The 19228-nt window shown below is 35.8% G+C and overlaps 2 protein-coding genes across 3 annotated transcripts in view; one reads left to right on the top strand and one right to left on the bottom strand.

Annotated features, from left to right (window-relative positions):
• The window catches only part of LOC148948722 (uncharacterized), a 28886-nt gene extending 18486 nt beyond the window's left edge, over positions 1-10400 (top strand). The window contains exon 2 of the mRNA XM_089094068.1: positions 6096-10400. Coding sequence (XP_088950194.1) covers positions 6096-10136 — 4041 coding nt within the window. The 3' untranslated portion in view covers positions 10137-10400. The remainder of the gene's footprint in view (positions 1-6095) is intronic.
• Positions 1-19228, bottom strand: part of Scamp (secretory carrier membrane protein) — a 79970-nt gene that overhangs the window by 42792 nt on the left and 17950 nt on the right. For both annotated transcript variants that reach the window (XM_089094630.1, XM_089094629.1), the window contains exon 3: positions 17253-17372. In XM_089094630.1, the coding sequence (XP_088950756.1) occupies positions 17253-17372 (120 nt within the window). The remainder of the gene's footprint in view (positions 1-17252; positions 17373-19228) is intronic.

The raw sequence follows: 19228 nt of genomic DNA, 5'->3' as shown, positions 1-19228 counted from the left end.
TATATGAAGTTAGCTACCCCCCTCCGAAATACCTCGTTCTTTATGTTAGACTTTGACTTTCCATTCCCAATTAAATTAAAAAATAATTATTTTGAACTACAAATAAGGAATATCGTTAAAAAATAAGACGAATTGTAATTATTCCTTATATGAAGTGATGTACCCCCCTCCTTAAAAACTTTTTATATATTTTAGAATTTTACTATTCATGCACAATTAAATTAAAAAATAATTATTTTCAACTGGAAATAATGAGCATCGTTAAAAACTAAGACGAATGGAAATTATCCCGTATATGAATTTAGCTACCCCCCTCCGAAATACCTTGTTCTTTATGTTAGACTTTGACTTTTCATTCCCAATTAAATTAAAAAATAAGTCCTATCTTCTTGCAAGTTATTAATGTAGTTGTTAAGCAGAAAAATACTTCATCAAACTTTTATATCTTCGCTCAAGGTTGAATGGAGTTATGGCTAGGGGGATGAGTTCTAAGACCATCTGAATTCATTTTGAGGAGGAGTCATAAAACCCCTGAAAGTCATTGAGGGGTGGAGTCGTTGAACTCTCGGTAACTAATAATTTCATTAAACTTCCCAAAAAAATCACACGGAATATACTTGCTTTTTGAACGAACACCATGCAAAGAAAAAATCAAACAGCTTAAAACAACAGAGCCCCCTCAAACCCCGTGAAGTCATTTTAAAAGGTATAACAATTATTTATTTAACAGAAATCCTCGCCTTCAATTGAACGGAAAAATATAAGAATTATTTATTTAACAGAAATTCTCGCTTTTTTGAACGAACACCATGTAAAGAAAAAAATCACACTGGCTTAAAACAACAGAGTCCTTCAAAAGGAACTTTGAAAATCAAGAGAATGTAAAAGTTACAAGGTAAACCACGGCCCCTTTGGGAGCCTAGAGAACCTTTGAGGACCGGGGGTTCCTTCGGGGTTGGGGTGGGGGGATCGGAGCCCTTTGGGGTTGTGGTAAGGGACCTCACGGCTAAACCACGACAAAGCACTACTCTCGTGGAACTCAATTCCCATTTAACTCAACCCCCGTGCAACTGAATCCCCCTTAAACTGAACCCCTGTATAACCGAAACCCCCGTGCAACTGTATCCCCTTTAACTGAACCCTCGTGCAACTCAACCCTCCATGCAACCCATCCCACTCAAAACACTTTTCAGCCATTTCTTTTTAAATTGAAAATACTTTTCAAAAGTTACTTTTGTATTATACAGATCACATCGGTAATGTAAGGCAAGGTCACGCCACAATGTCATTCTATCGTTAATTTTCAATTAAGCTATTGAATACCTTCTAGCAATGTCTCTTGTAAGCGTCAAATCTATTAAGTATCCGTGCTTATTCTTTGTATTGTTGATGCAAGCATCCCATTCTTTAATTAACCGTGAGGCATTCTTAACCATCGCAATACCTTTACGCAAATATCTTTTCGCAAAAAATTCGCAAATCTCGTAAACTAAAGAAGTAATTACCCTTTTCAAAACATTAGTACTTCTATTAATGAACCCATGAAACGAAACCAGTCTGATAGCATCACACAATCTCGCTCCTAGTTCCAAAAATGGAATGCATGTAGCGGTCGTAGTAATAGGTTTAAAAACTTATTAGCCATGTTTAAAAAAAAACAAAACCTACTAATCAACTTACAGATGAATGACCACGGATTTAACCTAAAAAAAAACTTTTATATCATGAAATAGAAATTCAGTTAATTGTGTCAGAAAAACTTGAACCAGAACAGATTATACCCAACCTGTTTGGTACGGGGGTGTCCTCAAATTCAATACACGGTAAAAAAAAACATGTATATACCTTGAACTAGAAATTGCGTAAATCTCTTTGAAAGGGTGTAATGCTCCTGTAGAATAGAATTACCTCCCAGAAAAACCGGAAGGAACATAAAGGCCGCGAATTCAAAAGATGGATACTACTAACAGGGTGATGTTAGATATGACTTTTGTGAAAAGAAAATAATAATCAAAGTAAGGATGCAACCCTAATGTGCCTAATCTATAGCGCAAATTTATTTCTAAAGTAACGAAGAAACTAACAAAAAAACCGGTATGTTCTCGAATTTTACGCAGCGTAAACTTGAGTGAGTGGCGCATAATACACAAGTACCAAAATTCCATCCCCCTACGGAAATTAAAAAAAAAAACTCAAATAAAATTCTCAAATTTGGAAAGCCTTATTTTTCACGAGGGGTATTTTGTTTTTTTTTGGGGGGGGATGTTTTCCGCGGGGGGGGGGGGTATTCGCCTAGAACCACAAATGACTTACTAATATGATACTTTTTAGACTCAGAGATGCTGCAGAAAAAGTGATAAGAGAAGAACAGTCAGGTTTTAAAAAGGGTTGAGGATGTGTCGACCAAATTTTCACTCTTAGGTTAATAATTGAGAAGTGCCTGAGTTATCAAACACCTTTGGTCCTCAGTTGTATAGTTTATGGGCAAGCGTTCGATTCTGTTAATAAAAGACCTTTAGCGAAGGTCTTATCCTTGTATGGTTTTTAGACAAATACATTAAAGTGATTAGTGCTATGTATGAGAACAACACTGCTAATATTAAGGTAGGAAATGTGGTTAGCAGCTGGCTTCGTATTAAATCATGAGTTATGCAGGGTTGCGTTCTATCCCCCTTTATATGGATCATTTTGATGGACTTTGTCTTAAGGAGCGCAGGAAAGGCAATGAGAGAAAACGAAATCAAATGGGCAGGAAAAACTTGATGGACTTAGATTATACTGATGATTTAAGCATCCTAGATGAAAGTTTGAGCAAAATGAATGAACTTTTAGAGGTTTTGTGAGTTTAGGGAGCTAGAAATAGGTTTAAAAATTAATGTTGAGAAGACTAAGTCGCTAAGGCTAGGAGTAAGTGAAGATGAAAAGGTGAGGCCGGATAACGAAAAGATTGATCAGGTGGACAGCTTCACTTACCTTGGTAGTATTATTAGTAAAGATGGTGGGAGCAGTGAAGATGTTAAAAGTAGAATAGCCAAGGCTCATGGTGTTTTTTCACAGTTAAAAAAGTTTGGAATAATAGGAAGATCAGTCTCAAAACCAAGACTAGAATACTAGAATCTACAGTGATGACAGCGGTCAAATATGGTTCTGAAGCATGGGCGCTCCGAAAAGCGGATAAAGATTTGCAAGATGTTTCCCAGAGAAATTGCCTACGGATCGTTCTGGGTACACGGCTACTGACCGTGTTTCAAAAAGTAGGCTCTGGGAAAAATGCGGTTTTCACCAACTTTTTAGGGCTATAATGAGAGAAAGGGTGAGATGGCTTCGGCACGTTCTGCGGATGAAGGATGACAGATGGCCAAAGATTGTCCTTTTCGGTCAACCGTCAAGGACTAAACGGGAAGCAGGTCGTCCACGATTGCGGTGGGAGGATGTCATAAAGTAAGATTTAAGGGAGATTGAAGTGTAAAGAGGGAGGCCTTGAATAGATTGGGATGGAGGAGGAGCGCGTGTAGCTGTGTTGGGTTCAGGCGGCTTGGTGCTGCGGTGAGTTGTGAGTAGTAGTAGTAGCTACATATTTATTATATATTGACATATTGATCACAAACATCATATAAAAAGGCCTTCGGAGTTGAAACAACCCCTCGGAACTTGGGAGCAAGGGTTGTAAGTTATGCCCCGGGGGCATATAAGATATTTATGGAAGGGGTGGTCGTACAAACTTCAGAGGAGGCTCATTTAATTGTAAACTGAAATGTCTAGTTCCCTTTAAAGAGTCAATGGTGATAGAGATCAACTATCACCCCCCCCCCCGACACCCTCTTTTTCCCAAACGCATCTGATCAAAATTGTGACATGGCCATTTTGTTCAAAATAGTCCAAAAGACATATAACAATGTCTCCAGGGTTGACGCAATCCACCAGACTCCTGGGACAAGGGTTGTAATTTATGCCATGGGGCCATATAAGGATTTATGGAATGAGTGGCCGCATAAACTTCGGGTGAGACTCATTAGATTGGAAATTGGAAGTTACAGTGCCCTTTTTAAGAGGCAAAATTGATAGGAATGGCAACCCATATGCCTTATCAAGACCAGAACATAATTTGTACTTTACTGCAAAAAAAAAAAAAAAAAATTACCGTGGATTGTCAGATTATTATACGTGGACTGATATTTATTCCTTAAAGTCTTAATAATTTTTATTTATTAAAGTCAAAAAAGTGAAAAAATTTTCATGTATTTTATTTTCAGTAAAGTGCAAATTATGATCTGAGTGTGAAAAGGCACGGGGGTTATCAACCCAAATTATAGTTTTTGAGTTTCTGTTATTTATTGTAATTTCTGTTCGCTTTGGCTTTCATTTATTCATTCATGGTAATTTGCGGTAGTTTTACGCTTGGAAGATTATTTTACTTTATTTTTGCTCATTTTTGGTTTAATGAAGCTCTTTGCTTTTCTTTGAAAACTTGTTTAGTTGAAAGCGTTTTTTAAATTAATACCACACAAGGATAGTACCTTCAATAAAGCTCTTCAATCGGCTGAATCAAACGCTTGTTCATAATACAAAACTGAGGACTAACGGGGTCTCATGAGTCAGGCACTTCTTAGTTTTTAATCTAAGAGTGAGAATTTGGTCGACGCATCATCTATTCATAAAACCATACTGTTCTTCTCTTAAGACTTTATCTACAGCATCTCTAAGTCTAAAAGGTATCATCATACTAAGTAATTTACCTTATACAGAAACCAAGCCAATGTCTCTATAATTAATACAATCACTATTATCACTCTTATTTTTATAGGGGGGTCGAACTAAAGTTTTCCTAAAATCGGTGAGTACTTCCCCTTTTTCAAAAATCATATTCAAAATCTTCACTAATTTATCTCAAACTTCACAGCCATCATTTTTCAAACACTCGTATACCGCAGTATCAGCACCTGGGGCCTTGTTATTTTTTAATCCTTTTAGTATGGTCTCTAATTCCTCCTAATAACATAAATCTTCCTTCACTTCCAAAGTGTCGCAAATTTTTCCATTTTTTCTATATCACTTGCTGCAACTTAATCACGATTTTGCATATTCTCAAAATCTTCTGCCTATCTTTCTTTAATTCTTTACTTATCACTAATTGTGGTCCCGTTCCTATCTTCAACTGGGACAAGTTAAGATTAAGTATTTTCCTTCAATTTTTAACATGCCAATACGTTATTTTACTATTATTCCGTTCAGCTTCATCTTACATGCTATGGTCAATAGTATTATTGCATACCAGGTTTTAATAAATAAGATTTGCCATGAAACTAAAGCACTTTTCAGCGAGCCCTTAAATAGCCCATCTAAAAGTAACTAATAATAAAAGTACAAATACAAGTTAAATAAACAGAAATAAGTGGTGGAAAAAAATATTCAAATTAAAACTTTCTGATCAACAGACAACAGAAAAAACGCACAATTTGCTGAAAAATTATCGGACTAGAGACGATTCTACCTCGTAGCTAACTCGATTAAAATTAGGCTATTCCCAAATTAAATCATTTTTTCTAGCTCAATTTTTCAATAACTCTTCGAGTAGCCAAGGAATTTGACTAGATTAAACTAGCTAAACCCCAAATTGTTGCAAAACGGGTTAAGTCCTGACTCGGTGTAAGAATTGGGAACATACAATTATTTTTAATTTGTGTAATTAGTGTTACTAAATGGCCCAGAGGTCCTTCTTACGCCCCTACCCTCTTCCTTGCACCGTAATAATAGTGGACATGTACCATGTCCTTTTTTTGTTTTTCTGCTCGTTCAAGGTCAACTAACTTCTATCTTGACTAAGGGACAGAAAACTTCTATATTGGGCTCAGAAAATTACCAACACACTTTGAATCTTTATCCCAACATTATTTTTTGGGTTTCTAGGCAGTCGAATCAAACAAGAGTTAGCTGATTTGGTTTCTGAGCGGCTCATTTAATTGCTATTAGAGGAACTTCAGTTTAAGTTTTAAGCAGAACAATCACATGCTACTTCTCTTTCAAACATTTCCTATTGAAGACTCGTAAAAACAAATCGTAATTACAAAAAAGATTAGTAAACATTTTTCTTTCAGGTTCAATACAACAAAAGTTCACTCAGTTATGATGGTATACAATTTCATCCCAAATCGAAGATAAAAATTGAAGTTCACCCATTGGAAAATATTATACTTTTACGGACGAGCCTTTGCATAAAAAACATAGAAGTAAGCCTATCCAATTCAAGCATAAGATGCGAGCAAGGAGTATATGAAATTTTATTTCAGACAGTCAAATTTTACAACGAACTCGAATTTAAGAATACCGGGAACGATACGATATTTGTTTTCGAAATAAAATTTGGGACAAAAAAGGAACTATATAGCCAAGCACTAGGAAACATGGATTTGGCACAGTTGCAGCAGCCTAAAACAATATCCTGCAAATTTTCTCAGCCGTACAAAATGACGAGCTCAAAGTATGAAACAGATTCCTTTAAAAAGTTCACGATGGATACAAAAAGAGTTAAAAGAACAGTAAAGATAGATGGTATAACCAAAGGAAAAATCTCAAGCAATCAGATGACTTCAAGCGAGCAAAAAATGGTACAAGGAAAACAGGAGGGACTGAGCTTGGCTGAAATAGATAGAAAATGGCTGACATTAGTAAGTTACTTAAGAAGAGACAGCTACAATGACACATTAGTGTCAGGTAGAAAAACGAATAATCATGGAGACAAAGGAAGCAAGCGTCTCCCTAAGGATCAAACCGTTTTGACTAGCCCATCTTTCGACGGGTCATCAGCAGTAAACAGTCAAAATCCATATATTATGGGTATTGTAGGAGGGCTTAGGAAAAGTTTTGTTCTTGAGAGCGATGAGCTTCTAGAAACTATTCGGTCTACGATGGAAGAGCTCATAACATCCTGCTCACTCATAGAAGGATCAAAGCAAAGATGTTTTCAGAATACCATTAGAAATGACCTTCTTGAGCTATATACAGTTTTAAGACAGCTCACTTTCATGGATTTCGGTAAGCGCAGTAAATTTATAAGCCTTGTTTCTGTAATCCTTTCCGACCTGGAAAAGGCAGAAAAGGAGTTTCACGCAAAATTCGAAGAATGCAAAATCAAAAGATCTAGGTACATGAGAAAAAGAGAAAAATTGATCGAGTGTTTTATTTCACAAGGGACAGATTTGGATCTACATGATCATCAATGCTTTGATCCGAATGATTTAGATGCAGTTAGAAATGCAACGACAAAAATCATTTACAAAGAATGCTCAGCAGAGAGCAAGGATAAAGTTCCACTTTTGTGGGTAAAAGAACTTTATGAAATGGCAAAAGAAAAAGAAACAATTTATAAAAAGTTCAAGAATTTGATAGGACATGATCGTACATATCTGACAGACAGAATTATGTCGGATTACCAAGACAGCAGCACTGTCAGAATATTTAGAGATTTCTGTGACCTCTCAGAATTATTGCCATCTTTTAACCAGTTGATTCAACATTTTTACTGCGTTGCTAGTGTCATTGCAGGCAGTGTCCAGACAAATAGTTCCTCTTTGGCAATTGAAACAAATGTATTAATTGTTCAAAAGGATTCAGAAATAATTCTATTAAGGAGAAATATCCCCAAGGCTCCTCCAGGCAAAGTTGGTGAAAAAGGAAAAGACGGAGGAAATGTTTACTTAAAAGCAAACAAGATAATTGGAATGAACCTTGTGATCAAATCGCATGGTTCAGACGGTGGAACAGGTGGAGAAGGACTGAAGGGCTTAGATGGCACAAAAGGCGGTGACGGCAGCCTTCCAAAAGAGATATCCGAGTTGTCTTTTTATGAAAATAAGACTGATTCCGAACTGAACCTCATAAGCACAAGACACAACCAACCAGTTTACATAGACCTGGGAATAGGTAGTGAATGGGAAGAAATAACCGTTCAAACCTACAACAGGGTATTTGAATACAGGTCGTCTAACGGTCAAGCAGGCGAAAATGGCGGACCAGGAGGTAAAGGATACCGTGGAGGAGATGGTGGTTCTCCAGGTAGTTTATACCTCAGAGTCCCAGATGAATCTGCTCAGAGGGTAAAATTTGAAGCTAAAGGAGGAAAAGGAGGGGAAGGGGGCCGTGGTGGTAAGGGGGGAAGAGGAGGAGAAGGTGGGCTAATCAAAGTGTCAAAATGGAGATATATAAGAGAAGTAAAAAGTGTAGAAAAATGGAAAATGATCCTTTTCGTTCCTTTTAAAGAACATGGATTTACGACAAGGAAAGGAAAGCTTGAATTCGTAGAAGAATTTCCAGTCGACAAAGCATCCAATGGTCGAAATGGTCCAACGGGCCCAAAAGGAGATTCAGGTAACACAAACAGCAATCTTCCAAAAAGTCCCGACTTTCCGTATGAAAAATCAAGTAACTTGAATGAAATCTTAACACTTCTTAGTCAAAGTGGAGAGACATCTACTGGTTCTGACTGTAAAATTTCCTTCTTTAAAAGAGTAGAAAGCAATACTCAGCGCTACATAAGTATCTATAAACTACTGGGAAATTATCTCACTGAAATAAAAGGTTTATACGTCAACAAAACTATGTCAGAAATACTTTACACAGTACAAGGCCTAGAAGAAAGCCTATTTGATGCCTTAAATTACGAGATAGTCGAAATAAAAGCCGAACTAGAGCACCACATTATGGAAAGTGAAATTAAGTCTAAGAATCTAGAAAATAGCTTAAAATCATTCCCTTATAATGAATTAACTCGACACTTGACTGAAACAGCTGATCAACTGATCCAACAAATCCAAAAAGTAAGTGATGCACACACTGAACTACGAATAATGAATTTGCTCTCACCAATGGCAGCGGTTTTCGGCATGCTTTTAAGCCTTTTTATAGCCATACCTATCATAGCACCCAGTGTTGGGCATTTAACCTTAGCCCCGTCGTTTAGCTTTATCACAAAAGCAGTTGAACAACCGTCTATCGAAAATTTAAAAATTACTTCTGACACTATTATAACAGCGCTTCAGAGATCTATAGGAAATGAAACAAACGATGAACAAAATCCATCAAAAAACATTGATAACATTCTTGAAAACCTTGGACAAGAATTCAAAAGTTTATACTCGGAAAAATTATTTGCATTTTCTCGCGATTTGAGGGACTTGATTTCAATATCAGAGTGGGAAAAAATAGAGAGTGATGTTTGCAGCAAAATTCTAAAAACTAATTTAATTAAAAAGGTAATACAGAATATAACACGAATTGTTGAAAGCTTTCCAGTAGCTGACAAAAAAAATGACTTTCAAATTTACCTATTGGAAATTGCAGTTCGGATAAAAGCTAAACTTTATGAAGCTGAAAACCTACTGAAGTTAGTAAAGGAACATGAATTTGTTGACAGCTTACTACAAACAATAGCTCCTATAATAGACAATAGCATGGACAGCATAAATAATGATAAGGTAGCTTATTTAGATAGAAAAACCGCACAAAAATCTAAGGTTCTTTTACTGACAGGGGAGACGATTTATAATAATTTGTGTTGCTTTGCTAAAGCAGTATGTCACATTCGGCAGGATCATCACCTTCTTAGAAAACTTCCACAACTAGCAATAACATCCGTCCCAGACTCTTTGACACAGGCACTTGAGACGATTAGAACTCAATTATATTCTACAACAGGGATGCAGAGGGGGAGTATACAACTAATTTTAGACAAACAGGATTATGAGAGCGAATTCAAAAGACTGAGTTATTTTGATAGTTCTGAATTTACTCTGGTGACGAAATTCCACACCAAGTACTGGGTTGTGGACATTCAGGCTAAGCTGGCTGGTAAAGGTATTAAAGAAATAGATTATTCAGTGTCCATACAGCACCAAGGCTTAACACTTTCTAATATTTTTATCAGCTCTCTATTACCTGACATCACATATGAAACCCGATACGACAAACATCTTAAAGAATGGCAGCACAAGAAAACAGAGCATAAAATTGTTTATCCCTTCCCTTACAAACTAGATATTGAAGTAAAATTAAACCGTTTCAACTCTTCTATTGAGGATGCAATTGATATAGGAAATTTGGAGCAAATTATACTCGACTTCATAGTATTGTACAAAAAATAACTTAGTTTAGGGCACAAAGTCGGTTTCGGTCTTAAGAAGCACCTTTTCTTAGAAAAATTAGACGGAGAGGCCCTAAAAAAACACATGTCAAATCTTGTGCGAAATTATTCTAAGGCAAGTGAACCATTTATTACAGTTGTTTTAATATTGAATAATGCTAGTAATCTACTTCTACCATTTTTTGTCTTCTAATCATTAAAGTTCAGTATCTTCTCATTTTACGTTACATTGGCACAATTTTATTACAAATAAAGTATATTTATATCCTGATGCCTGGTACGTCTTTTGCTATATCTTATTTGACATAGGTATAAAAGGTCCAATCCTCGTGGACGGATCGAAGGACTTTATAGGCACGGAGGTCGGTAAGAAATAAAATACAAGTTTTAACCCCTAGGACTTCTAGAGGAAGAAGGGGTGCCTCGAAACAAGTTTTGAACACATGATTTTATGTGTTTGAATTCTATCTTTTTAATCTGGACGCATAGAATAGAAAGAAACAGTGAGAAGGGTTAGAGACATGGATGGAAGTAGAGAAATGAATTGAATTTAGTATGTTGAATAGAGAATATAAGTTTAAAAGCAGGCTTGCAAAAACAAATCGCTCACAAGCATGGACATACGCAGGAATTCTCTGCTCCCCCCTGAACAAAAACTCCTAAATTTTCCTAAATTTCTTTGCACTTCTTATTCAAATTATGAAGTTTTTACTATTTAACCCCCCCCCGAAAACAATCCTGTGTACGTTCCTGCTCTGAAGCTAAATGCACCATGAAAGTTCTTGAAATTTATAAATATAGATACTACCTTGATATACCTGGTACGTTTTTTTTTATATACATTTAATGTTCATAGGTGCAGACGATCCAACTCTTAGGATGTCAGAGGATGTTATAATACGGAGGGGGGGCACAAGAGGAAAATAGCGAATTTTAGGTCATATTTTTCAAGGGGATGGGGAGGGGTCATTTAGGACTAATCCAGAAGGACCCTCTATCAGTGCGTGCATGATGATGTGTTTTGACGAAACTTTCTCGAAATGGACATAAAATAAAAAGTAACAAGGATGAAGAGACAGAGCAGAAAGAAGGTTTAAGGTCCTTAAACTTAAGCATGCCAAGTTCAAAATTTAAACTAAAGACGAAACTAATAAGAAAAGTAGCTCTGAATCTACATGTATCCTGATCGTTCTTGGAGTTATATAAGCAATGCAACCAAGACCAGCCAAACGGCACAACTTATGCGGATGACAAACTTCAAATGAAAAAATCTATCTAAGAATTGTATTACAAAAATAGAATATTAGATAAAATTTGGATAACACCAACATTTTGCACGGAACAAATCAAGTACCCCGAGGACCTTCCCTCTGTATGCAAATGAATAAATTCAGCAAAGACCATATTGTAGGTATAACGCCTTATTGTCTAGGTTGCTTACATTTGTCTTACATTTTGAGCTTTCTCATTGTGATAGTTACTTTGAAAATTTGACAAGCCACTGTGCGGGCCCCGGTGGTAAAAAGTATGACGGAAGAGGGTCTAATTACCATCTGATTAATTTGAACTCTTAAAAAAGAACAGTAAAAAAAAACGTGATTTCGATTTGAATGAGACCCGTTCCGAAATTCAATGACAACTGTTTCGATTCAATCATCCCTGATGAAAAACAATAATAAAATATAAAAAAACACACCCATGACACGAAAAATATGATATTTGGCCTTCTTACAGTTAGGAGCTTGAAAATTCTCTTTAGAGTCTTGGCCATCCAGGACTTAAATGCACAATCATAGGCAGTACAGTAGCGCTGCCTAAGTAAAGAATGATGTTGGCACAATGTATTATTTTTTTTTTTCAGACTAAGGCACTTCGTATCAAAGGAGTTTTCGTAGAAAATTCGAAAAGAGCTCATTCGATTGGAAATTGGAAGGGCTAGTGCCTTTTTTACTAGTCGAATATGATTGGAAGGCAACTAACACCCCTTCCACGCCCACCATTTCTCTAAACTTATCCCAATCAAAATTTGGAGATAGCCATATTGTTCAGTGCAGTTGATTTCTACAGAGAAATTATGTTTTTGAGCAGGAACCCCCCCCCTCCTCCAGCCCTCAGGGCACGGGTTGTAAGTTATACCCTGGGGGCATATAAGGTTTTTATAGAAAGCTTTGTCGTAGAAACTTCAACAAGGGCTCATTCGATTGGAAATTCAAAGAGTTAGTATCCTTTTTAATAGTCGAAAGTGATTAGAGGGCAACTAACCCCCCTCTCACGCCACCTTTTCCCCAAACGCATCCAATCAAAATTTTGTGATAGAAATTTTGTTAAACGTAGTTGAAAGTCCTGGAAATTAGGTCTTTGAGGATGACACCCCCCCCACAGCCCTCAGGGCAAGGGTTGTAAGTTATGCCCGGGGGCATATAAGGTTCTTATAGAAAGTGTTGTCGTAGAAACTTCAAAAACGGCTCATTCGATTGGAAATTGAAATGGCTAGTGCCCTTTTTAATTGTCGAAAGTGATTGGAGGGCAACTAACCCCCCTCTCACGCCCATTTTCCCAAACACATTCAATCAAAGTTTTGAGATAGTCATTTTGTTCAACATAGTTGAAAGTTCTGGAAATTCGGTCTTTAAAGATGACAACCCCCCCCCCCCACAGCTCTCAGAGTAAGGGTTGGAAGTTATACTCTGGGGACATATAAGGTTTTTATAGAAAGTTTTGTCGTGGAAACTTCAAAAAGGGTCCATTTGATTGGAAATTGAAAGGGGCAGTGCCCTTTTTAGTAGTCGAAACTGAATGGAGAGCAACAAACCCCCCTCTAACGCCCACCATTTCCCAAAATACTTTCAATCAAAGTTTTGAGATAGCCATTTTGTTTAACGTAGTTGAAAGTTCTGGAAATTATGTATATGAGGATGACAACCCCCCTAGAGCCCCCAGGGCAAAGGTTGTAAGTTATACCCTGGGGGCATATAAGATTCTTATAGATAGCGTTGTCGTATAAACTTCAAAGGGGGCTCATTTAATTGTAAATTGAGAGGGCTAGTGCCCTTTTTGATGGTCGAAAGTGATTGGAGGGTAACTAACCCCCCTCTCACGCCCATTATTTCCCTAAACATATCCAATCAAAATTTTTAGATAGCCATTTTGTTCAACGTAGTTGAAAGTTCTGGAAATTAGGTCTTGGAGGATGACAACTCCCCCCCCCACCCCTCAGGGCAAGGGTTATAAGTTATGCCCTTGGTTTTGTAAGTTATAAGGTTTTTTATAGAAAGTTTTGTCGTAGAAACTTCAAAAAGGGCTCATTTAATTGGAAAAAGAAAGGACAGTGCCCTTTTTAATACTCGAAACTGTATGGAGAGCAACCAACCCCCCTCTCATGCCCATCATTTCCCAAAAACACATTCAATCAAAGTTTTGAGATAGCCATTTTGTTCAACGTAGTTGAAAGTTATGCCCTGGGGCCATATAAGGTTCTTATAGATAGCGTTGTCGTAGCAACTTTAAAAGGGGCTCATTTAATTGAAAATGATTGGAAATTAAGTTTTTCAAAAAAAAGTAAAGAACTCCATTAAACCAAAAATGAAAAAATATAGAATCAAATAATCTACCAAACACACAACTACCACAAATCAGTATCAATAAATAAATGAAACCCAAAACAAACAGAAATTAAAATAATTCAAACTCAAAACGAGCAGAAATTAATATGAGTAGGGTTCTAAACCCTATGTTTTCTAAAAGCCAGAATATAATTTGTATTTTACAGAAAAAAATTCGATTAAATGTTTTCACTTTTATAACTTTAAGAAATAAAAAATTAATTAAGATTTTAAGGAATAAATTTCCGTATTATGTATATTAAACTAAAAATGCACATTTTTTCAGTAAATTCATTTGAATTTTTTTCAGTAAAGTACAAATTATATTCTGGCTTTTAGAAAGCATGGGGTTTAGAACCCTACTGAGATTAATTTCTGCTCGTTTTGAGTTTGACTTTATTTTAATTTGTTTGTTTTGGGTTTCATTTATTTATTGATACTGATTTGTAGTAGTTGTATGCTTGGTGGATTACTTGATTTTATTGTTTTTATTTTTGGCTTAATGGAGTTCTTTACTTTTTTTTTGAAAAACTTATTTTGTGTAAAAAGTGTTTTGATTAATTTTTAGAAAGATCCAATCACTTTCAAGGGTGCCCACCTCTTTTCTCTAACATTATGTAAATTTACGTAAGCTAACATCTTTAAATGGTTACATTTCAATTTACTAATTTTACAAATTTGAAAAGACCATCATTTTGATACATATATTGTTTCCAAACATCCGTTTTTCGTGTTTCAATTACAATTGGCATGGGTCCCTCTTACTTACACTTCGTTACCACAACTGCAGGGCCATGTGTAAACGATAAACAAAGTCGGTATTAACTAGAGTCACTTTCTAATCATACGCTCTTCAACACCCAATTTTGCAAGTGTGTGCTTAAATAGCAGGTATGCCCGTCCTCTCCCTAAGTGCGCCGATAAATGTATTTGATAATCTTTTACACTTTAAAGATTTGATCAAGTCAATATTATTTTAGAAAGTTGATAAATTGAGTCGTAGAGTTTAGTAATTTTGTCATAGACCCGAGTTTGAAATAAAAAATCAGGTACCGTAGGCTATTTGATTAGGTTACTGATTTTTGCATCTTACTGCAATATACACAAATATACAAAACTCGAAACATTTGTTAGGTTCCCTCCTTATTTCTCGTTTCATTATATCAAGTATTCAAATAAGGAAATTGCGTAATATTTACTTAAAGTCAAGTAATACTTAATCTTTAGCTATTCCCTTCATATTTAAACAAAATAATGAACGCTTATCACGATTCATAGATATAAAGCTACATAAATGCTTGACGTAATGGCATGAAAACAATTCGATGATTTCATATGCACATAAAAACAGCATGAAAGGAGAACAGAAAATCATTCTTTTCAAAAAGCTTACTTTAAACTCCTGTCGGCAGAAAACAAAAAAAAGGTTAAAAAATCTATTAAGAATACTAAAAAAGAAAGAAACGAAATACTTCTGGAAATTCGTTGCAAATGTAATTTTCAAAATAGACATGAAAACAAGTTAGGCACAGATTTTATAATTTAGACATGCCCAATGAAGAAAAAACAACTTCCACAAAATATTATCCCTTTAAACTTGCATCATTATTAAATTTACGTTTTCATTTTTGGTATGAATTTTGCACGTATTATGCATATATTTTGAATTTTTCTTTGCTGTACCAAAGTAATACATAAACTACTAATTTGGCAAGGTATTAGGTGGTTTATCGAATGGGGCTTTGGTATATTATACTCAAGCCGAAGTTTTAGGCATCTATATTGAAGAATAGTTTGCTTGACTGCTTTCTACAGTTGCTGTTAGTTAAAACGTATGATCAGAAAAATGTCCACTGGTATGGCCAACCGACATAGGTAACCCAATCGGGTTTCAATCCAGATATTGTTGGCTAAAGAATGTCAAAGTTGCGAAATAAAACACAACCTGTTTAGATACTGCCATGGTGTCAATAAACAGCTGTTTCTGGTTCAAAATGAGGTTTTAATAATACCGACATTTAGCTAGCACTAATTAGAGCAAATCGGATTTTTCAGAGGATTTTTTGATTGGCTGAAATTTCCTAGGAATATTCTGATTGACTCAAATTATCACTAGCTGAATATCGGAACTAGCAAAATCTCATTCATTAATTCTCACTCCGTCGGTCGTATATAATGAAAAAAGATACTTTTTGTGTTATTATCAGTACGTTACTAGCTGACGCACAACTTTTCTATTGAAGAACTGAGCTAATCAATTCTTCGAGTTCCCTCCTAGTCCTGGAAAGCATATTTCAAGATAAACAGCATTTCAGTAAGTGAAAATTCCATTTCAGCAGTCTACCAACTCCACTTAAGATACGTCTTGCTTGGTTAAAATTTTTGGATCATTTCTAAGTGAGGCTATAGCTTTTCTATTCACAAATCAAATAGGGTGAGAAGGTCAACTGAATCCTACACATTTTTATTACACAACAAACTAAAAAATACCAAAATTGGCATAAAGGGTTTACATTAACCATGACAGTATAATGAAATTTTAGAGGTTTTGCGAGTTCAGGGTGCTAGAATAGGTTTGAAAAATAATGTTAAGATGACTAAGTCACTAAAGCTAGGAATAAGTGAAGATGAAAAGGTGACGTTGGGTAATGAAAAGATTGATGAAGTGGGCAGCTTCATTTACCTTGGTAGTATTATTAGTTAAGATGGTGGGAGCAGTGAAGTTGTTAAAAGTAGAATAGCCAAGGCTCAGGGTGTTTTTTCACAGTTAAAAAAAGTGAGGAAGAATAGGAAGATAAGTCTGCTAACCAAGATTCTAAAATTGGAATCTACAGTGATGACAGTAGTAAAATATGGTTATGAAGCATTGGCGCTACGAAAAGTGGATGAAGATTTTCTAGATGTTTTTCAGAGAAATTGCTTAAGGATTGTTCTGGGTACCCGGCTGACTGACCATATTTCAAACAATAGGCTATACGAAAAATCTGGTTCAATACCGCTCTCTAGGGCTATAATGAAAGAAAGGTTGAGATGGCTAGGGCACGCTGTGCGGATGAAGGATGACAGATTGCCGAAGATTGTTCTTTTTGACCAACCGTCTAGGGGTAAACGGAAAGTAGGTCGTCCTCGTTTGGGGCGCAAGGACTTCATAAAGAAAGATTTCAAGGAAATCAGAACTTCATGGGAGGGTGTAAAAAGGGAGGCTTTGAATAGACTGGGATGGAGGAGGAGCGTGCGTAGCTATGTTGGCCTCAGGTGGCTTGGTGCTGCGGTGAGTTGTTAGTAGTAGTAGTAGTATAAACAATAATAATTAGAATCTATTTAACTAGGAATGAACCCTATATTGTATGTCTTGACAGGTTGGTTGCAAATGGAGTAATAAGACCCGATAACAAGCACAAGTTTAAACATGTAAACATTAGCCTAAAAATAAATTTCTTCATTAATTCATAAGTATTTTTCTTAAATATTCAAAATATATAGTAAAATTTTACAAACAAGGAATATAAGCTTACTTGGAATTCATCAGTCGAAACTTGTGAGGGTTTGGTTTGCACAGGAGTATCTATAGGAACTGTTGTGAATCCACTAGGAGTAGCCACAGCATTAGGAGGAGGCTGCACTGAAGTTCGGTTCTATGGATGAAACAATAAACGTAAGAAATTACCAACAGTCAAAGGCATAATCTTGGGAGTCACTTAAGGACCACAAATATGGGCCAAGGTCCCTATCTATAAGATTTTAAAAGACTTAATGGTTGCATAGAGGATTCAACGTCATAATGAACACCTCCATGAAAATTCCTTTTGATATGTAGGTTCCCAAAGTTCATTTAATGATTATGACTAAATACTAGCAGTTAAAAACAAGGCCAAATTGTTAACAGGAGTATGTAAGATTTGTTGCTAAAAGCTAAGAAAAATAGACAAAAACAAAGCCGTGACCACTGGCTTCATTCGTGCACTAAAAAAAAATCGATATTTTCATAACACTAATACTGCAGTTCAATATTTCGGCTAATGCCCGAATTCAAATTTAGAACTGGAACTTCAACCGAGCACGTGACCGTATTTTAATTTCAACCGATTTGGCGTTTTGTAAAAATTAATCTATTTTAATATCGAAATCTTTAGTTTGTATGCAGTTTTACTCTTTCCCTAATTTGAATTTAGCACATGAATGCACAAACCGTTGTTTTTTTAGTTTCAACTGAGTTGGGGTACTGAATTTAGGGTAGTGTAAAAATTTCAAAAACTGATCTGGTTTAATACCAAACTCTTTATCTTGTGTACATGTTTATTTTTTCCCCAGCAATTTGTTAAAATTTAGTATCTAAAGCGAAACTTCACTTTGGTTGTAAACATAAAATTTGGACAAAAGGAATCTGATTCAGTAGAATAACTCACTTGCAGATTATGCAAGATATATCTACAAAGCTTACCCAAATAAACTGACTCGTGATATTTCCCAGTATTTGTATAATTCCAAAAATTAGCACTTTACTGAAAACCAAGCTTGTTTTCCAGAGGGTCGTAATTGTGCACTAAAAATTATCAATATTATGGCTAGTGAAAGACTATTGAGACCCTTAGTAAAATTCCCAGGTAAATGAAAGAGTTTCACATGCTTTGAAGAAAAGTCTCTAATAGAGATAGGAAGCAACATCTATACTTAATACCCTATTTTAGCGAAAACTCACATTTACCTATTTTTTGTGTCACCTAAGCTAGACAAAGATATTTTATTAGGTTTATTGTGTGCACTTCAAAAAAAAAAAAAAAAAAAAAAAAAAAAATAGCACAGATTAATTTTTTTTTTATTAATCCTAAGAGCAAAATTAAAATTGTAAAAAAAAAAATATTACTTTGCCGAAAATACAAGACAACTATAAAACTAGGTCATGTAAACTGACTCACGATATTTCTTTATATTTTGTAGAATTAAAAAAAAAACTAGGATCATACTGAAAACCCCAAGAGCCACACAAAAAAAACACGATGTTGCTGGAGCACAAAGATCCTTAAGTAGCCCGTAGAAAATAAAACATAAACTTGTAAGTTTCTCAAGAGTATGTCGCTGAGGACGATATTAATAACTTCTGGAAAAAAGGGAAAAAAAGGAAATGGCAAGGAAAACGATTAAGTTCGATTTTAGTGCAAACGGCAGAAACTATTGTCTGGTTTACAGGCCCACAAAAATTTTCAAGGTCTCTAGATGAACAGCGGACAAGTTTGAGTCCCATGGAGGCGGAGAGCCTGGTACTGGGGGCGACAGGGTCATCAGAAACGGAAAAGACACAGGAAACTCGAAAGCACAAGATGAAACCCGAAAAAAAGAGCGGGAAGTAGCTATTGTGAAAGAAAAGGAAATGACAGAGCCTAAGGGAATCACCCCCCTTAGTAGTCTGAGAGGATTTAAGGAGCCAGAGGCAAAATCAACCTAATCCCCAAAACGAACGTTAAGTAGCCTATCTTTATCGTCAACTACAAGT

This window comes from Artemia sp. Qi Xiang Cuo, chromosome 9, assembly GCF_049724085.1.
Source record: "Artemia sp. Qi Xiang Cuo chromosome 9, ASM4972408v1, whole genome shotgun sequence".
Classification (NCBI taxonomy): domain Eukaryota; kingdom Metazoa; phylum Arthropoda; class Branchiopoda; order Anostraca; family Artemiidae; genus Artemia; species Artemia sp. Qi Xiang Cuo.
The sequence above is the reverse complement of the archived record's forward strand: the minus strand, read 5'-3'. Positions and strand labels throughout refer to the sequence as shown.